Raw genomic sequence first — 14,127 nt, 5'->3', positions numbered from 1 at the left:
AAAACCACCATGGTAAGATAAAACAGATACAGAAATTTGTGTTGGGTGAAGATAGTTCGTCAATAACAACTTTGCTACAGTAGACAGTTCTTCCTGAATAGAAGACAAGCTGATTAGCGGTGATCAGTTGTATGTCACTTGTAGCTTAAAACCGTTGGTTAACATTTACTTAGCACTAATCATAGGCTCAGTGTCATTCAGGGCAGAAAAGTGACCCAGTCCATAACCAGAAGACTTAACAATCTCTGTCAATTTGTCCTTAATTTTCTTTTTCTTTGTTCTTGTTGTAGGCAGGAGGCATGCATTCATCAATCTATGAGATATTGGGTTGTATGAATCCTTCCTGAATACAAGCAGTGGAATATTTTGCATAGTTTTTGCTTCTGGCAGGAGCCCTTTCATGACTGGCTTGTTAGGCAATAGAACTACTGATTTTGAAAACTCATTTTGAGGGCTTGAATATAATAAATGAATGTGACAGATCACCCACCCTTGTGGCCTCAAGGAAACCTTTGATGTCTGGTTTCGGCTTTTTGCGATTTGTGCAGACTCAACCTTGTTACTCGCACATCTTCATCCTTTATTGGGTTATGATAATAGGTAAAGTTAGATCCTGATATTTAATTTTAAAGTCTACAATATGGCTAAATAAAGTATGTTGAAATGCATAATTGAACTTTTCTAGTGGTGTAGTATTCAAACTGAGTGGCAGTAATATTGAAAGTATTCAGTGGCCTACTTTCACAGGTACTATGCGTTTCTTTGTATACAGAAAATTGTACACAGAAAATGTGTGTGAGTAAATATTTTAGTCTTCAGATGCAGTGGTACAAAGAGTGGCTTTCAAAGATACTTTAAGCTACACCAGAAGTTGTCAACCTAGGGAACATAATTGGCATCCATCCCGTTATAACTGAGTAGTGTTTTTTACAGATTTTTATTACCCCAGCATCTGAGTCAGTTCCATGGTATGTCTGCTGGCAGGCTCTCACAGGAATCTGCTGTCAAAGATGTGATATTTTCCTGTTATTTAAGTAAATACCATAGATACTCTAGAGTAAAGCTGACTTGTTGCAAAGGTTTTGCATATTTCAAATTTGATTTTGCTGAAGGAAATGGATTACATAATTTGTATCACTAGAGTCTTGGACTATGTAAAGTTCAGTGTTGCTGTTTTAATGCTTTAGTGGTTCAATTTAAAAAGGGATTCATTTAAGATGTGCTTTACTGGTGCACGTGAAGTCCTCCTCTGAGGTAGCATTTGCATGCTTTCACTTCAGGATTCATGAGAATGAAAAACTTATGTGGAGTATTCTCAAGGCATGGAATGATTCCCCATTTCTCTACCTCTGCCAAGGGCTTTGGTGTCCTAAAAACTCTAAGAATTCTTTCTTCATTAGCTGCCTGTTCCTGATTATCTGTCTTCTCAGTCATATAGATAAAAGTAATATTCTTTGTAGATACCAGTCTACAGAAATGGAGTTCTGTATAGCCAAGATAAATTCTTCAAGTCATCTTTCCTTGGGAAGGCTCCCATTGAAAAGTCCCCCAAATTCATTTCATGAATAACCATCTAAATTTGGAATATCTTCCAGGCTACAAATTTGAGGGGAGGTAACTCACAAAATGTGTAAATGCCAGTTTGCACATTCTAGCATTGAAGTGTAATTTATAATTTTAGGGTGCAATAAACATATCTAGGTAAAGGAAAATTCTAGGCTGTGAAGAAATGATAAATAGGTTTACCTGGCATAAAGGATCTGCCCTATGAAACAATGGATCCTTCTGGAGGTGCAACAAGTTTTCAGCATTAAGCCTAAGGCCACTTCACACTGAAGACCTTTTCATCTTGTAAACTCCCTAGTAGAGTGTGGAAATGCTGTGGACATAATATATCTCAACTTCAGCAAAGCTTTTGACAGAGTGCCCCATGATAATTCTGATTAGCAACCTAGCTAAATGTGGGTAGGATGAAACAACGATCAGGTAGATCCATAGTTGGCTACAAAATTGTACTCAAAGAGTGTTATCAATGGTTACTTTTCAAAGTGGGAGGCGGTAATGAGAGGAATACTGCAGCGCTCAGTGATGGGCCCAGTGCTTTTCAATATTTTTATTAATGACTTAGATGAGGAGGTGCAGGGAATGCTTATCAGATTTGCTGCAATGTAAAATTGGGAGGGATAGGTAATACCCTGGAAGACAGGAACAAAACTCAAAGTGATCTTTATAGGCTGGAGCATTGGGCTGAAAAGAACAAAATGAAATTCAACAGAGATAAGTGTAAAGTTCTACACTTAGGAAAAAGAAACCAAATACACAGTTATAAGATGGGGAATACTTGGCTCAGCAATATTACATACAAGAAGGATCTTGGAATTGTTGATCACAAACTGAATATGAGCCAACAGTGTGATGTGGCTGCAAAAAAGGCAAATGCTATTTTAGGCTGCATTGACAGAAGTACAGTTTCCAAATTGCCTGAACTACTAGTACCCCTCTATTTGGCACTGGTTAGGCCCCTTCTTCAGTACCGGATCCATTTCTGGACACCACACTTTAAGAAGGATGCAGACAAACTGGAACAGGTTCGGAGGAGGGCAACAAGGATGATCAGAGGACTGGAAACAAAAACCTATGAGGAGAGACTGGAAGAACTGGACATGTTTAACCTTGAGAAGAGAAGACTGAGGGAAGATAGCCTGGGATGTCTCCTGCCAGGAGGAAGGGCAGGGTATAAATCAAATAATAAATAAATAACATGTGATAGCACTGTCTGGAAAGGTTGTCACACAGAGGAGGGCCAGGATCTCTTTTAGATCATCCCAAAGTGCAGGATACGGAATAATGGGCTCAAGTTACAGGCAGCCGGATCTCAATTGAACATCAGGAAAAACTTCTTGTTAGAGCAGTACGACAATGGAACCAATTACCTAGGGAGGTGGTGGGGTCTCCAACACTGGAGGCATTCAAGAGGCAGCTAGACAGCCATCTGTTGGGAATGCTTTAAGTTGGAATCCTGCATTGAGCAGGGGGTTGGACTAGATGGCCTTATAGGCCCCTTCCAACTCTACTATTCTGTGATTCTGTAAGTAAATACTGAGGGCCAGACTAAACAAGTGAGGCAACCCCATATGTTAAACTCACATTTGCTCTGTTCACATACAAAATTGGAGGAATCAACTAATTACAAAAAAATTGAGTGCACAAGGGAGCAGAGTGAAACCTGCTTCCCTACTTCCCTCTGCTCCCCTACCTTGCTCACTTCCATTATTTGGAGCTGGCCTGGGGTAAAACTGCTTAAAGGTTACAGAGCTCAGATGACGGGTAGGGGGAAGCAGAAAAGATGGATTATTCTTCCATGGATGTGCTGTTTTGTAAACAAAGAGACCTTACCCTTATTTTATATGTGAACTAGGCAAGCATATCTTTAACATATGCAGTGCCCCATATGTATAGTTTAGCTCTGAAAGTTAGAATGTGACAGATATACTGAAATACACTGCTCCACATTGAATGTAAACTTTGTGTCAAAATTCGATTTTCAAATTAAATTCCCAATTTCTTCAAGCTTATACTCTTGAAGCATGTTGAATGTTCTGAAGATAAATTCCATTCAAGACATCTTCATGGAATCTTAGGCTTGTTCTTTAATGTCCATTGCATGTTGTGTCCACTGGATGTCAGTGTTTTCCCCCTCAAAATGCTCATAGAAAATAGCAGACAGAAGCTTTTCTATCTTTCAGCCTAGATTGGTTTGATATGTTTGTTATACTGTTGGGTTAAAAGCCAGGGAGAACCATGTTTGGCCATTTCCTGCTTCTTATTTCACACTTTCTCATGTGAATTCAAGATGCCAATCGATGGTATACTGCTAGTAGGAGAAATGGTTCCCAGTCCCCATACTGTGATATCCAAAATTATTTTTATGCTGAATGACCAGGCTTCTGGTTTCTAAATTATCTGTACTTGTAGTAGCATGGGCACTGGCTGACACTTCTCTAACAGAACAACCACAGTATTCTGACGCATTAGACTTTCTACATTTCCTATTGTTTATGCTAATGGGATTTCCTAAAAGCATTCTACTTTCAATATTTATTGTAGAAAATATATGTAATGCAAGGTACAATCAATGAATCATGAATGTAAAGTGTTTGATAATGCCACCTTCAGATTCTTAGGTAGAAGGTACTACTTATAATTAACTTGAAATGAAATGCTGCAAAATCATGAGTATATGGGTAAGTCCGTGTAAGCTGTATGCCTGAAACAATATTTCTTTGATACAAAAAAGCTTTTTATTTCTTAGGAGACTAGCTGAAGAAGAAGAAGAAAGATTTATCAAAGATCGGGAAGAAAAAAGAATGCAATCACTTCAGCGGTATGTTTCAGAGCTTTTTTAAGAACATATTTTATTGAGTTTGTCTTTAGCTCATAGCAATACAACAAAAAGCAAAGAAGCAAACCAAAATAAAACAAATGGAATGAGGAGAGGGAGCGCTGTGGGTCAGTGTTCATAGGTTCTGCTCATTTTCAACTGGGGGGGGTAAACAAAATTCAGCTAGAGATATAGTTCAGTATACGTTTGCCATGTAGCTTTGTAAACACTAATTGCAATAGTGCACTCTAAGCACTTGTAGAAATGCTGGCTGTTAAGGATTTTAATAAATGCAACTCATGATGCTTAGCTAGAGGCTTTGAGCCCCTAAAAATAGTAATTTGTTGTTTGCGGGCAGTAGGCTAGCTTAGAACAAGTAGATTTCCAGATAGTAGTGGAGGAGAGGCAGCAGAGTGGAATGCAGCCATACTGGGCCAGTCATCAGGAAGTCTGTCTACCTCTCCAGGAGAGCAAGACTTTCTGTCATGGTGTTGCCCCATTTTGTTAGCTGCTCTCTTGACGATTGTCAGAGCTGGAATCTATTTGTGCTGTGTATGAATAGTAAAAATTGTAAATGTACTGCCTTCAAGTCGATTCTGACTTACGGCGACCCTATGAATAGGGTTTTCATGAGGCTGAGAGGCAGTGACTTGCCCGAGGTCACCCAGTGAGCTTCATGGCTATGTGGGGATTCGAACCCTGGTCTCGTAGTTGTTATTTTCTATGAAATATAGAATAAACAGAAAAATAGTGTTTTGTGCTTACTTTAATATTAAACCACACATTTGCCTGATAGCACCCATAGTTAGGCACAGTTTTACAAAGTGTTTTTAACTCCCTGCTAAATGTCTAGAACACAATAACACATGCAAGCAGGGTAGGTAATAATGATGAAAAAGGATCTCTGAAGCATTCGTGTTCTAAATAAAAAAGAAACTAGAATAAAATATAAGAAACTAAATAAAAAAGAAACAGTGCAATTCTATACATGTCTCTTCAGAAGTATTGTTTACATTTTTATTTATTGGAACATGTATATACCACCCTTCTGGTGCAAAAATACCACTTGGGGCAGCTTCTAACATTTAAAAATTACAATTTCATAAAACATAAAACTACCGCAAAGAAAGGTCCATCAGTTAAAACTAAAGCATAAATAATATTTGTGTCACATACAACAGATATAGCACTAAATCACAGTTTAGTATCAAATGTGAACTGGCACATAGTAGGGCTGCAGTTCAGTAGTATAAACCATTCTTGTTTCTTGTCTTTCTCTCAAACCAAGACAATGGAGGTGAAATGCAGTCTGTAGATCAGTTGGTTGAAACTAAATCTTAACTGTTTTGTACTAAATCAGTCCAATGAATCCTGTGAGAATTCTGCAAATGCTACTGCCATGTTCAGAGTCAGAGGCATGGAACTCTTGTTGTTTAGTTCATGTTCTCCATGTCATGCTAAATTTATTATTGGCTTTGGGCTATCAAGTAGCAGTAGATCTCCCAGCATTTCTTTCAATTTCAGCTCTAAGGTGATCAGTCCTGGATTTTTTTGTAGCCAACCTGGGATTAGAAGAAAAGCTCTCAAATATTCTGCTGTGTAAGCTAATATAGCATCTGCCTACTTATTGAAACATCTATAATCTCCCAATGCATTGCCAGCACCTAGAAGTTCCTTGTTTTTTGCCATTTTAGAAAAATCCTTAATTTTACAAGGTATTACATGTGCTAGAATAAAAAGATGCTTATTCAGTAAGCATACCTTATTCATTGGAAACCCGCACACTTGAAGAAAACACCTTTGGACTGAGGCATCATTCATATCTTACTCTGTAACAGGCATTGCAGATGTGAGAATTACTCACACCACTGTATAAATACCACCTGCTAATTGTGGTGCATTGATGTGGCCCATTGTCAGATCTGTGACTATCTAGAGCAGCCGTTCCCAACCAGTGTGCCTCCAGATGTTGTTGAACCACACAATCCCCATCTTTCTTGACCATTTGCAATACTGGCTGAGGCTGATGGGAGTTTTGGTCCAACAACATCTGGAGGCATACTGGTTGGGAAAGGCTGATCTAGAGTTTATTTTGAGGCGCTGGGTGAGTTCCATGTTCCAGTTATTTTTGTATTTTAATGGGTATGCAGAAGCTGGCTGTGCTTGCTTGTCATATTTTGGTTATAATTACTTCCCTGAGCATTTGTTTTTTAAGATTCCCTAATGTTCATAACCTTTTCAGGAAACATGAAAGAAAAGTGAAGCATGATGAAATACGCAAGAAATATGGTATGTATCATTCACACCTAAATAATATTTTCCACATATTTAGCCCCAGTAATCAATTTTTAATCATGAACTGCCTGGAAATAACATCAGCCACAAAAAAAGAGTTGGTTGCTTCTGGAACTTCTTGTTCAACTGGTTCTGTATTATTAGTGGTTTGCAGAGTAATTTATGATGGAAGTGTGAGGTTAAAGCAGTTTCACTTCCTCACTAACCTTTATGGTTGCATAGGTCTGGTTTGTACATCACTGCAAAGCACACATAATGATGTCCTAATAAAAATACTGCAGAAAACTGTGAAGGCACTAGATCTTACTGCCTTGAGCGATTTGCAGGGGGAGTTCTCTTTTAAATAGGCAAGGATGAATGGTGGAGTAGAAAATGCTTTGTTTAACCCATCACTAAATTAAGATAACATCTGAAGAGTCAGCCTTGTTTGGTTTGAGGGAATGCCTTTTTACCCTTACTTCACCCATCAGCTTTGCTTGCTCTATTTAAATGGTAATTATAAATTTATAATGCATTGCAGGTGCTGCTCACTCTAGCCACAGTCCTTTGGGAGCAGTGGAGGCAATAGAGCTTTAATAAATGGGAATACTCGGTTTTGAGTACTTTCTTTGTTATGGGATTTGTCACTTTTTATTTAAAAAAACTGCTATGAATACAATTTGATTGCTCAAATTATATGTTCATGGCTAAATGAGTTTGAGAAGCATTTGGATTATTTTTCACTGTTAACTTTCTAAGGAAATAGATGCAATTGTCTGTTATATGGGTAAAAATGACAGCATTTTATGCTGTGCCTTTGTTTAGATTCTGAAACCTTTTCATATAGCAAGGAAGTCAGGAGAAGGTTCCACTGGCCAATTTCTGATGAAATACTTTAGTATCTCCTTTTATATCCCCCTACTGTGAAAACTGTTTGCTTATGCCTACTCTGTTTCCTCTTCTTTAACCAGCTACTACTCCATAAGAGGACCTATCCTCTTATATTGCTAAATTTGCTTAGGAAGAGTTTATGTCAAAAGCTTTTTGAAATCCTCATTCTTATTTACAATTATTTTAGTATTCTTTGATAAATGCTAGCACCATGGGATGGTATTCAGTGCTAGTCCTATTGAGAGTAAAGCCACTGAAGTTACTAGACATGAGTAACTTTGTTTCATTATTATTATTATTATTTTATTATTTATTAAATTTATATACCGCCCGACTAGCGATAGCTCTCTGGGCGGTGAACATAAAATAGTATAAAAATACAATGAATAACAAAATAATATTAAAATACAATCAACAATACAATAAACATTATTAAAATTAGATCAATGTGACTTAAAATGCTTCAGAGAATAGGAAGGTTTTGACCTGGCGCCGGAAGGAAAGCAGAGTCGGCGCCAGGCGTACTTCCTCAGGGAGACTGTTCCATAGTTCGGGGGCCACCACTGAGAAGGCCCTAGATCTTGTCATCACCCTCCGGGCCTCCCTGTGAGTTGGAACCCGGAGGAGGGCCTTCATAGCAGAACGTAGTGCACGGGCCGGTTCATATCGGAAGAGGCGTTCCGCAAGGTATCGTGGTCCCGCACCGTATAAGGCTTTATAGGTTAATACCAACACTTTGAATCTAGCCCGGAAACATATTGGCAACCAGTGCAAGCTGGCCAGAACAGGTGTTATATGCTCGGACCGCTTGGTCCTTGTCAGCAATCTGGCCGCCGCATTTTGCACTAGTTGTAGCTTCCGAACTGTCTTCAAAGGTAGCCCTACGTAAAGCGCATTACAGTAATCCAAACGTGAGGTTACCAGAGCATGTACCACTGATGTAAGGTCCTCTTTACTCAAATAGGGACGTAGCTGGGCTACCAACCGAAGTTGGTAAAACGCATTCCTAACCACCGAGGCTACTTGAGCCTCAAGTGAGAGGGAAGAGTCTAAAAAGACTCCCAGACTACGAACCCGGTCCTTTAGGGGGAGTGTAACCCCATCCAGGACAGGGTATATATCCACCATCCGATCAGAGAACCCGTCCACCAACAGCATCTCAGTCTTGTCTGGATTGAGCTTCAGTTTGTTAACTCTCATCCAGTCCATTGTCGAGGCCAGGCAACGGTTCAGCAAATCGACAGCCTCACCTGAAGAAGATGAAAAGGAGAAGTAGAGCTGCGTGTCATCAGCATACTGATGACAACGCACTCCAAAACTCCTGATGACCTCTCCCAACGGCTTCATGTAGATATTAAAAAGCAGGGGGGACAAAACTGACCCCTGCGGGACCCCATATTGGAGAGCCCGTGGTGTCGAGCAATGTTCCCCAAGCACTACCTTCTGGAGACGACCCGCCAAGTAGGAGCGGAACCACTGCCAAGCAGTACCTCCAACTCCCAACTCCGCGAGCCTCTCCAGAAGGATACCATGGTCGATGGTATCAAAAGCCGCTGAGAGATCAAGGAGAATCAACAGTTACACTCCCTCTGTCTCTTTCCCGACATAGGTCATCGTACAGGGCGACCAAGGCTGTCTCAGTGCCAAAACCGGGCCTAAAACCCGATTGAAATGGATCTAGATAATCAGTTTCATCCAATAGCGCCTGGAGCTGGCCAGCAACCACCCGTTCCAAGACCTTGCCCAGGAATGGAACATTCGCCACTGGCCTGTAGCTGTTAAAATTGTCTGGGTCCAAGGAAGGCTTTTTCAGGAGTGGTCTCACCACTGCCTCTTTCAGACAGCCCGGGACCACTCCCTCTCGTAAAGAGGCATTTATCACTTCCTTGGCCCAGCTACCTGTTCCATTCCTGCTAGTTTTTATCAGCCAGGAGGGGCAAGGATCCAGTACCGAAGTGGTTGCACGTACCTGTCCAAGCACCTTGTCCACGTCCTCGAGTTGAACCAACTGAAGCTCATCCAACAAAACAGGACAAGACTGTGCTCCGGACACCTCACTAGGATCTACTGCTATAACTTGAGAGTCTAGGTCCCGGCGGATACATGAGATCTTATTCTGGAAGTGATCGGCAAACTGATTACAGCGGGCCTCCGATGATTCCACCCTGTCCGGAGGATTTGAATGGAGAAGCCCCCGGACAACTCGAAAGAGCTCCGCTGGGCGGCAAAGAGATGATTTAATAGTGGCAGCAAAATGATGTTTTTTAGCTGCCTTCACTGCTCCTACATAGAGCTTAGTCGAAGCACTAACCAGCGCATAATTGTATCCGTCGGGAGTTCGTCTCCATTTCCGCTCAAGCCTCCTCCTATCTTGCTTCATCGCTCTCAGCTCCGGAGTATACCATGGAGCTGTATGAGCTCTACACAGGAGAGGGCGTGCAGGAGCGATCGTGTTTACAGCCCGGGTCATCTCCGTATTCCACAGAGCGACCAGGGCTTCAGCAGGAGCGCCAGTCCTATCAGCCGGAAAATCCCCCAGAGCCCTTTGAAAACCTTCAGGATCCATTAGTCTCCGGGGGCGGACCATTTTAATAAGTCCCCCACCCTTGCAGAGGGAAGAGGTTACTGAAAGTCTAAACTTCAGCAAGCAGTGGTCTGTCCATGACAAAGGGAGTGTTGTAAAACTCCCCACATCCAGATCACTTTCCCCATGCTCAGTAGCAAAAACAAGGTCTAGAGTGTGCCCCGATACATGTGTTGGACCACTAACATATTGAGACAGCCCCATGGCTGTCATGGAAGCCATGAAGTCCTGAGCCGCGCCAGACAAAGTGGTCTCGGCATGAATGTTGAAATCCCCCAGTACTATTAGTCTGGGGGACCTCAACAATATATCCGAGACCACTTCCGCCAGCTCAGTTAGGGAAGCCATTGGGCAGCAAGGTGGGCGGTACACCAAAAGGATTCCCAGCCTGTCCCTCTGGCCCAACACAAGGTGTAAACACTCCAGGCCAGTAACTGAATGAACATGGTGCTTGGTGAGTGAGATGGAACTCTTATAGACGACAGCAACCCCACCTCCCCGACCCTCAGATCTACCATGATGCTGGACCAGGTACCCCGGTGGGCAGAGCTGAGAGAGACCAACTCCTCCCTGCTCACCCACCCAGGTCTTGGTTATACATGCCAGATCGGCTGTCTCATCCACAATCAAATCGTGGACGAGGGAGGTTTTATTATATACCGATCTGGCATTTAATAACAGCAACTGGAGATCTGAGAGTTGGCTGATAGGACTACCAACGACCTTGCGGGTGTGGGAAGGACCGGAACAAGGCACAGCCACAACATGTCTGGACCGCGTTCCCCTTACCTGGCACGTCCTTCTCACAGCGCCATACCTTCCTTTGCCCGTCACTACGGCAATTGGGGCCCCCTCAAGTCTCCCCGCCTGATGGATAAAACTCTCTCTGAAGCACATAATACAACTAAAATATACAACAATTAAACGTATAAAAACAGCTATATATACAGCCATATATACAGCATATAAACAAACATACATTCATATAATCAGGCACCCATTCATCTCAAATTGCATCAACACACCAACAAAAAGTAAAAAAAAAGAAAAAGAAAGGAGCAGCACAGCAGCAGCAGCCTCTCCTTCCCTTGGGACGATGCTTTCTTTCTCCTGCAGGGCCTGGGTCTCCCAGGCCACCTCAGCCAGCCGGCTTATGTATCCCTCCAAAGAGGGACAGGTGGTAAGAATCAGTCCTGGCTGGCTGGGTACCTGGGGCCTGGTCCTGCCAGGCAGAAGTCCCTCTGGGAAGGGTGGTGGAGGTGGTGGTCCCGCAGCAGCAGCAGCACAGCAGCAGCAGCCTCTCCTTCCCTTGGGGCGATGCTTTCTTTCTCCTGCCGGGCCTGGGTCTCCCAGGCCACCTCAGCCAGCCGGCTTATGTATCCCTCCAAAGAGGGACAGGTGGTAAGAATCAGTCCTGGCTGGCTGGGTACCTGGGGCCTGGTCCTGCCAGGCAGAAGTCCCTCTGGGAAGGGTGGTGGAGGTGGTGGTCCCGCAGCAGCAGCAGCACAGCAGCAGCAGCCTCTCCTTCCCTTGGGGCGATGCTTTCTTTCTCCTGCAGGGCCTGGGTCATTAATTTCAATTGGTCTACTGTAAGTAGGACTTAGGTGACTTACAATGCACAGGGTTTACTTTTGCATGAGCCATCTTCAGCCTTCTTCAGCCTTCTTGGCTTTGCAGTGTGTTCATGACACCCTTTACTTCCTCACGATGGCCAGCCATGTGCTTCTCAGTGTTCTGCTGCTTAGCTACATTGCCAAGGATGCAAGGAATTCCCAACCTGCATGTGGTCACGGTCGGCACGTGCTGTGGTTCAATATGATTGGCTGGAAGTGTGACCATTTTGTCAGGCGATATTTATTTATATTTAAGCATTTGATACCCAGGGCAGTTTACAATTGATAAAATGGTTAAATATAATTTAACTGCAAAAGTATCAGTGAACATCTGCAGCATTAAAATGGATCAAAAATCTCTTTAAAGACCTGGGCAAATAAAAAGGTATCTATTCGGCCGCGGAAGGAGATGATATTTGTTACCAGGCTGTTCTCCCTGGAAATAGCATTCCACAGATAGGCCCCAACAACTGAAAAGACCCTTTCTTTAGTTGTCACTGGCCTAATTTCTGAAAGCGACGGCATCTTAAGAAGGTCCTTTAGATTAGGGTGGGGAACATTTTTGTCTCGGGGAGCGGGCAGATCTTTATCAGGCCCCACCCCATGCGCCAATTTTGACAGGTGGGCAGGGTAATTCACCTGTCAGTGACATGACACCACATGATTGACAGTTGGGTTGCCCACCCACCTGTCAAAATTCCTTGCATGGGGTTCCCAGGCTTGTAAACTACAGCACAAGGAGTGTTGCCAGTCTTATATTTTGGAAGCCTCTCCACTCTGCTTCTTTCCACCTCCGATACAGAAGCTTGAAAGGAGTAGTGCAGGATTGCTTCGAAGGGCAGCACTGGGAGGGAACAAGGTGTCCCCCTTACTCCCAGCAGTACCCCATGCTCCAGCAAAGGAACAATCAGGAGCCCACGTTAAGCTCCCAAATGTTCATTTGAAGCACCACCCTTACCCACCCTAGACCTGATGTCAGGGCAGTTGGGCATGGCTTCCCCCCAAAAGCGTAATGACCGAATGAGGAGGCCTGGCGGTCCAAGTCCGGCTCCTAAGCCGGAGGTTCCCAACCCCTGCTTTAAATAGCCTGCCTCAGGCCATGTAGAACTTTAGATCAGGAATGGGGAGCTTGTGACGCTCCAGATATTGTTGGACCCCAATTTCCATCTGCCCCAGCTAGCATTGCCAAATGTTAGGGAATTAATTCATTTTTGGTGGATATAGTTCCAAACAGGAACTGCTCCAGCAGGTGAGTACCTTGCAGGATTCTTTAGAATAATTTAAAGGTAGATCTTTATACATTCTACCTTCCCTTTGGATCTCCTGTAGTCACTACCATTATGAAAACAGATCAACTGCCAGATCAGTGATTGCTAACTTGTGGCTCTCCAGATGTTGTTGGGCTGCTGCTCCATTGGCTATACTGATTAGGGCTACTGGGAGTAATCAAACACCTTTTGGAGGGCTACAGTTCACCCCTGTGCTCATTAAAGTAGCTCCAGGTGATATGCTTATCTAATGAATAGGCACAGTTAGAACACACTGTTGGTATGATCAGAGTGCTGTTTGATCATTGGGGTCATTGACCTCAGGACGTTATTATAGAGCTATGTGTGTTTGCGAAGCCTGAACTACACCCATGTTTGAATTTTGACATCTTTTATTGGGAAGCATCAATAGATTAGATGAGAAATGCTTGTTCAGCAATTCTAACATTGCTGCCTACGAATGTAAGCAGTATATAGTATGTATATAGTAGTATATGCTACTATATGCATCCAACTGATTGCTAAAACAAGAAATATTCATTGAAGGCTGTCCTTTATTAAGAAGGTTCTTTGGGTGTTGGCATATTGAACTTCCTTCCATATAGTTTTGCATTCTCTTGTGCATCTGATTATCAAAATCATATTTACTATGTGGTTGTTCACAAGGCTTATACAGTATGTGTGTTATGTGCCTTCAAGTCGATTACGACTTATGACAACCCTATGAATCAGTGACCTCCAGCAGCATCTGTTGTAAACTACCCTGTTCAGATCTTGTAAGTTCAGGTCTGTGGCTTTCTTGATGGAATCAATCTATCTCTTGTTTTGTCTTCTTCTTTTTCTACTCCCTTCTGTTTTTCCCACCGTTATTGTCTTTTCTAGTGAATCAGGTCTTCTCATGTGTCCAAAGTATAATTTCAGTTTCATCATTTTAGCTTCTAATGATAGTTCTAGTTCAATTTGTTCTAACACCCAATTATTTGTCTTTTTTGAGGTCCATGGTATCTGTAAAGCTCTCCTCCAACACCATATTTCAAATGTGTTGATTTTTCTCCTATCCGCTTTTTTCACTGTCTAGCTTTCACATCCATACATAGAGATTGGAAATACCATGGT

General features: G+C 42.5%; 1 protein-coding gene across 1 annotated transcript in view; it reads left to right on the top strand.

The window, feature by feature from the left end:
* The window catches only part of LOC133365211 (pituitary tumor-transforming gene 1 protein-interacting protein-like), a 28,270-nt gene that overhangs the window by 11,923 nt on the left and 2,220 nt on the right, over positions 1–14,127 (top strand). The window contains exons 5-6 of the mRNA XM_061586767.1: positions 4,313–4,384; positions 6,624–6,670. Coding sequence (XP_061442751.1) covers positions 4,313–4,384; positions 6,624–6,670 — 119 coding nt within the window. The remainder of the gene's footprint in view (positions 1–4,312; positions 4,385–6,623; positions 6,671–14,127) is intronic.

Source organism: Rhineura floridana, chromosome 10 (assembly GCF_030035675.1).
Source record: "Rhineura floridana isolate rRhiFlo1 chromosome 10, rRhiFlo1.hap2, whole genome shotgun sequence".
NCBI classification, from domain to species: domain Eukaryota; kingdom Metazoa; phylum Chordata; class Lepidosauria; order Squamata; family Rhineuridae; genus Rhineura; species Rhineura floridana.
This window is presented reverse-complemented; position numbering and strand designations above follow the sequence as displayed.